This window comes from Rattus norvegicus, chromosome X (genome assembly GCF_036323735.1).
Source record: "Rattus norvegicus strain BN/NHsdMcwi chromosome X, GRCr8, whole genome shotgun sequence".
NCBI lineage: Eukaryota > Metazoa > Chordata > Mammalia > Rodentia > Muridae > Rattus > Rattus norvegicus.
The window spans coordinates 147,655,425-147,661,788 of record NC_086039.1 but is presented as its reverse complement, the minus strand read 5'-3'; the positions used below and the strand labels follow the sequence as shown (position 1 = coordinate 147,661,788).

At 43.8% G+C, this 6,364-nt stretch overlaps 1 protein-coding gene across 2 annotated transcripts; it reads right to left on the bottom strand.

Moving 5' to 3' along the window:
* Window positions 1-695: 695 nt before the first annotated feature.
* Magea9 (MAGE family member A9) lies at window positions 696-6,068 on the bottom strand. Of its 2 annotated transcripts, none has more exons than NM_001419558.1 (4): window positions 5,755-6,068; window positions 3,445-3,530; window positions 2,605-2,675; window positions 696-2,089 (listed from the first exon to the last, which is right to left on the bottom strand). In NM_001419558.1, the coding sequence occupies exon 4, from the start codon at window positions 2,022-2,024 to the stop codon at window positions 1,122-1,124; it is 903 nt and encodes a 300-aa protein (NP_001406487.1). In that variant the 5' UTR covers window positions 2,025-2,089; window positions 2,605-2,675; window positions 3,445-3,530; window positions 5,755-6,068; the 3' UTR covers window positions 696-1,121. The 2 variants fall into 2 exon arrangements, with proteins under 2 accessions (NP_001406487.1, NP_001406488.1); NM_001419559.1 differs by lacking the exon at window positions 5,755-6,068 and adding an exon at window positions 4,995-5,112.
* Between the last annotated feature and the right edge of the window lie 296 nt (window positions 6,069-6,364).

Below are 6,364 nucleotides of genomic sequence, written 5' to 3'. Positions count from 1 at the left end.
TTAGTTCTATGTTTTTCCCTTTATTGGGTACTTACTTTATTTACATTTCAAATGTATCTCCTTTCTGGTTTTCCCTCTGGCAAACACCTATACCATTGCCCTTCCCCCTGCTTCTATGAGGGTGCTCCCCTACCCACTCCCTCCCTCCTCTCTTCCCTGGTATTCTCCTACACTGCAGCGCCAAGTTCTGTGTTTTGATGTGATAGAGCTATAACCTTCTTGACTGCATGTGAAATGCAAGTGCTTTGCCACTGAATGAGACTTCCAGGCTGATACTTCTCTGAAGTCCACTGAAAAAGGACTGCTCAGAATTTTTCTTCTCTTAGTTTTAAGTCAGTCACACCTCCCAAGGACCTAGCCTTAGCTAACTTGCAGTTTAATTACAATCACCTCCCACGACGGTCTCCCATGCTGTCTTGCTTTCAGGCACCCACACAGGACTTTTTAGGAGGGCCCACCTTCTGCAGTCCTTCTGTAACTAGGGCTTGTAATCTAAAGGGACTTCTCATAGTCTGGCTTCTGCAATGTACCAATTATCCAAGGGTAACAAGGGGTCGGGTGTTCCCTATGTCCCACTGATAACAAAGGACTTTGCAAAGATAAGATCCTCAGAGAAGGCTTTTGGAAGAGAGTCCCTTCAGTTTACTTTGGTTTTAATCTTAATTAGTTAACCAGAATGAGAGACTACACATAGCTACACAACAAAAATTTTATTTTATTCTGTTTTTTATATTAATGCCAGTATGTTTTCTGTTGTCCAGGAAATTCCAACTTTGATGGTATCAGATTGTGTGACATATTACAAATTAGAAAACTGTTTGTTTTTATGATAACAAAATTCTCCTGACCTAAATCAACACAGGCATTACTGATGTCATTTTTAATTTTAAAATTCTCAAGTAAATGAGCCTTATAGTAAAAGTTAACAATGTTCAAAAATTATGAGCCTAAGTCACCCAAACAGAACAGTAAGAAAGGAATGGGTTACACTCTCTTTCCAATAGCTCTCATTTGGGGGTCTACCACTTATTTTACTGTTCTGCCTGACCATAAACTGTGAGTTTACTACATATTGTGCTGGTCAGAGCAGTCATATCTATTATCTGCTGGGCTTTTCTGGCCTAGGCCCTCTCTTGTTCTTCCCTCAAAGCCTCTGCATACTTCTCAGGGTAGGATCTGGGATCCTGCCTAACGATGCTGGCATAAAACTCCAGGATTTTCATCTTGGTGGTTTCAGCATACGCCCTTGGGCCCCACAGGAACTCAAAGCGAGGAGGATGGCTGTTGGGCACCTGCCTGTATTCCACATAACCTTCCTGCACAAAGTCTTCAGTGATGAGACTCCTGGGATCCCCAAATATGAAATGATCGACTCCAGCATACATTCCTAGGCTATTCATTACATGCCAGAATACCTCCTCACTGACACAATTGTCCTCTATAAAGATGATGCACAGGACAATTATAACCAGACCTGTCTTGGGTACGCCTACAACTCCATGTAGCATCCCATCATAGGTGATCCCCAGAGCAGGGTAAAGGAAATAGGAGTGGACAAAAGGGTCCACTTCCATCATGTCAACCCCAAAAATCAGCTTCATGCACTCAGCGGCCTTACTAAAGATCACAGAGTAGTGCTCCTCATAATCTCTCATGGTCCTATGGATCATTTCTTCCTTACTGGTTATCTCCATCCTTCTAAACTTGACTAGCAAGAATCTCACCAAATCAACTATCTTTCCATTTAGTTCACCATGAACAGGGAATTCAGTACCAGGCATCCCTGCTAGAGGATTGCCAAATGATGCCTCTCCAATGAAACCCATAGCAGTGGGAGGAGAGGAGGCTCTCTGAGGAGAACTAGGTTCTTCTCCAGCAGACACATCCCCTGATATGGTGGCAATGGCTTCCACCTCCCCTGCCTCAGCTATTGGGCCTTGGGCATCCTCGGGGCCCCTATCTTCGATTTGGGCCTGGGGGATGTCCCAGAGGTTGAAGTTCTGGCTGTTGTCAGTAGGTTCCATCTTGAGTTTCCTTGGAAAGAGCAGGCAAGACACTGTTCAGGTCACAGGGATGAAGATTCACAAACCTGAAGAAGAAAGGGAAAATGTGAGGAAATTTTCTATCCAGGAGCAGCTTCCCAAAAGCCTGTTATAGGAATTTGCTTGGGTGGTAACTTCAGGTCAAAGGACTATGGTACTGCATGCACCCCTAAAAACCTGAAAGAGGGAAAGACATGGCCTCTCCAGGTACATCCCTCTTCTTGTCTAAGGCAAATGTTAAGTTCTGTGCTTCTGAGATATAATCAAAGAACATGAATGTGTCTTACCTCCTTATATCTGGTCCAGAACAAGTCAGTATGATCTCATGTAGCTAGTATTTAAGATCAGTCTGATCCAGGATAAATATAAAGAAGGGGGGTGTTCCATATGACCCCCCCATATCCATATTCCTTAAGACTAGGTATCATGCTTTTTGAGACATGGGGAACAGGCAGTAAGGAAAGGGAATTCATTCAAAGTGCCTAGGTTTTCCCACTATTAACATGAAGGCAGGGAGGTTCTGCATCTTTGTGTCACATTATGGAATTCTCTTGGCTCTTACCTTCACACTGATGTACCAGATCCTTCCTCTGATGACTTGAGTCAAGTCCTTCAGCTCCTTTAGACTAATGCCTGAAAAAAAGACAGGGAGTTCAGACTGACATCCTTGTAAAAGACTGTTGTAGAGAAAACAGTTCAGGAAAGACTTTTTGGAGATCCATATCTGTGCTATAGGCTGGAGTTTCTTCCAATCATCCTCTTATATCCTTACCTGGAACTTGTCTGGTCCTGGAACCCCTGTAGTTAACCAAAGTCTCCCACTCAGATCACACGCCTCACCTCCCTGAAATCCTTAAAGCTCTCAGGAAAAGTGAGCTAGTGACATGTGTCATCTACCTCTGTGTGAGATCTCCAGTGGTGACCACATACATGATCTGGGGTCATCTCTGCTAGATATGGGTTCCCGAAGTCCACCTGAATTTCATTCCATCTATCCTTGAGATTTCTTCTTTACCCCCGACCTTATTTCCTCTAAACTCTCATATCCTGTCAGAGACAGTTTAAATAAACAAGCCTGCCACTTAAGCCCCCTTAGCCAGGTCATATGCCGTCTGCAAGATATTTTCCTTGATTTCAGATATAGTCCTCATAAAAGGTATAACTACTGAACACTTTTCTCCATATATATCTCACTCCTCTAAAGTGATATTAATACTAGGACCAAGTATATCTTTTTCCAGATAACTCTCACCAGTAAGTATGAAAACATAAATAAACCCTCAACGCTAGTCACCCATTGAAGGCTCTCCAGGCATCAGAACTGATACATGCAGACGCTAATTCCTTGTTAGAGTAGATGTAGGGTCTCTACAAATCTATACTTCTCACCGTGGTTGATTACCTGGATTGTTGGAAGATACTACACAATTCCCTCTGGTAGCTCTGTCTGCTGTTTGGTGATACCACACACTGTACAGGTTCACCTTCCTGTGGAATAGAAAGAAGTAAAGACAAAGTCCATCCCAAAGAACCCTGGGGTATTTGTTAAGACAAGCAGAATGAGTTGGATCCCTCTTTTATCTTGGAAAATCTGAAGGTTTTTCAAGTATGCCTTAGAAGGCCCTTGCTGACCTTTAGATCCAGACCCAGGCCAAACCTGACCCCCACCCTTATGCCTTAACAGGAAATTAGAGGTGGTATCTTTGGTCCAAAGTCTTACACAGAACCAGTGTTGACTGTGGAGGATGGGGAAGCCTTGAGAGGGCTCATTCCTGCAAATGAGCAGTATGGACTAATCTGAACACCAGAAACTAACACATGGCTCTGAGTTCCCTAAATCCCAAAAGGCAGTTATTTAAGATAGGAGAGGGGCACAATTCAGCCTTGGTTTGCACCAGCATGGTCAAAATTATACAATGCAGCTTTTTAAAAATCTTAGCGTATCTATCTCTAATAGTTTCTCTAACTATTCCCAGGGCCCATCTTGATGGACAGAAGCCTGTTCACCTCTTTCTGGAGTCTCTCCTGTGTATAGGGGGGTCACAATTGAATGTGCAAATATATGAACATATGTATTTCCTTCAAGAACACCCCAATCTAATTATAACTTGAGTTCACTCTAGATCCCTGCTTCTCAACCTTCCAAGTGCTGTGACCCTTTATAACAGTTCTTCTTCATACTGTGATACCAAATCATAAAATTATTTTTATTATTACTTCATAATATTTTTATTAATACTTTATATTATGACTTCATAATATTGCTATAGATACAATTTTTTTTCTTTTCTTTTTTTTTTTTTTTTTTCGTAGCTGGGGACCGAACCCAGGGCCTTGCGGTTGCTAGGCAAGCGCTCTACAACTGAGCTAAATCCCCAACCCCTTAGATACAATTTATAACATAAGTATCTATACTTTCTTTTAGTTTTCCCTGACCCCTGTGAAAGGGTCTTATGACTCACAAAAGGTTCTCAACGCACAGATTAAGAAACACTGTTCTAAATGTCCTGGAAACTCTAGCAGTCCACATTTTGGGTTAAATACACCCCAAAAGCAGTCACCATCTAGTTTAAGGAGACCTCTAAACATTGCTCTTCTTTATTTGTGTACAGTGAGCACATGGTCAAAGGGTTTATTATTAAAACTGAATCCCTGTTTGGTGCAGCGCTCACCATGGGAGTACAGCTTTAATATTGCAGGACCCTCAAACTGAATTGGGATTTTCCCAGTCCATTTTACAGTCAGTCTTTAATCCTGGACAAGAGTTTATTCCTTATAACCACAAAAAGGCGTCTGGACAGTTCTCAAGGATTGGCCTATTGAATAAACACAAGTGGCTTGTGCCTACCAGTAGGCCCCACTTGGTGTCATGGTAACCAGAGGGGTTAGATTACATTATTTGGGGCCCTTCAATCCTGAAAGAGGATTCCGAAGTCCACCCTCCACTCTCACCTGAGCTGTGATAGCAGGACGATGTCATCTCCCTCCCAGAAACCTCACAAAACGGCTCTGATAAGCAGGGCGAGGTCCTCTCCCTCCCAAGAACCTCACAAAATGGCCACGATCCCCCCCCCACCCCCCACGTCCCCGGAAGCAGAAAGCATTTTGGGAATTCCACCTTCCAGAAACTTCACAAAATGGTTCTGAGCCTTTGAGGTCACCGGAAGTAGAAAGCCCTGACTGTGGTCACTACCTTTTTTGGACGTTCACAAAATGGCTCTGAACCTCTTAAGTCACCGGAAGTAGAAGGCGCTGACTAGCGTTTACCTTTCCTGGACACTTACAAAATGGCCCTGAGCCTCTGACCTCCCAGGAAGCAGACACCACTGACTATAATTAGCCCCTCCCTGAACACTCGTGAAGTGACTCTGAGTGTCTGAAGCCCCAGAAGTAGAAAGCCCTGACAATAATTACCCCCTTCCTGATCACTCACACAGGTTCTGAGCCTCTGAAGTAGCCAGAAGTAGAAAACACGGACTAGAATTCCATTCCAGGACACTCACAAAAAAAGGTTGCTGAGCCTTTGAAGTCCCTAGATGAAGGAAGTACTAACTAGAATCGCCCTTTCCAGGACACTCGCAAAACGTCTCTGAGTTGAGTCCTCAAGGTTCCAGGCGGCTGAAGGTGCTGACTGGAATTTCCCATTCAGGATATTTACAAAATGACCGAGTCTCCTAAGTCCCTGGATTAAGAAAGCAATAAGCGTACTTACCCCTTCCGAGGACCCTTACAAAAGGGTTTGAGTCCCCCAAGTCCTTGGATTCAGAAAGCCTGGTGAGCCAGCACTGAATTATGTGTCCGCAGATGCAGAGCCTGCTGAGTAGACCTCACCCTTCCGAGAGCTTCACAAAATGGCTCAGAGTCCCGAACTGCCAGGCTTTAAACGTAGAACAGAGGGGAGGGAATCATTCCCACAAATCAGCATTGAGTAATCTTCTAGCCTCCAGGAGCATCACTAAAGGTCTCTGAGTCATCCAAGTCCCCGGATGCAGATGCGGAAGTTTGGGCCCCAAACTTTTCTAGAACTCCTCCCCGATTTTATGGAAGACCCTTAAAAGAGCACAAGGTATCTTCGTTATTAAGGCTTTTCTCTCGAGAACGGCTTCTGAGACCTACTGCAAGTTTCTATCTTGACTCAGAGGTCATACCGTCCTCTTCTCTCTGAGAAAGTGTGAATTGGCTCCTAAGAGCAGAATCTCCCCATCCCCTGAGGGAAGACTAAAGGGATCCTTTCAGCAAGTCAGTCCAGTTTAAAGGAATGAGTAGCAGACCAGAACAATGATAGTATCTTTAGTCTTTCTCTCCAGAGTGGAGCTTCAACA

Coding starts and splice junctions, on each gene's coding strand:
- Magea9 (NM_001419558.1), bottom strand. CDS start 2,024: ATGGAACCTACTGACAACAGCCAGAACTTCAACCTCTGGGACATCCCC.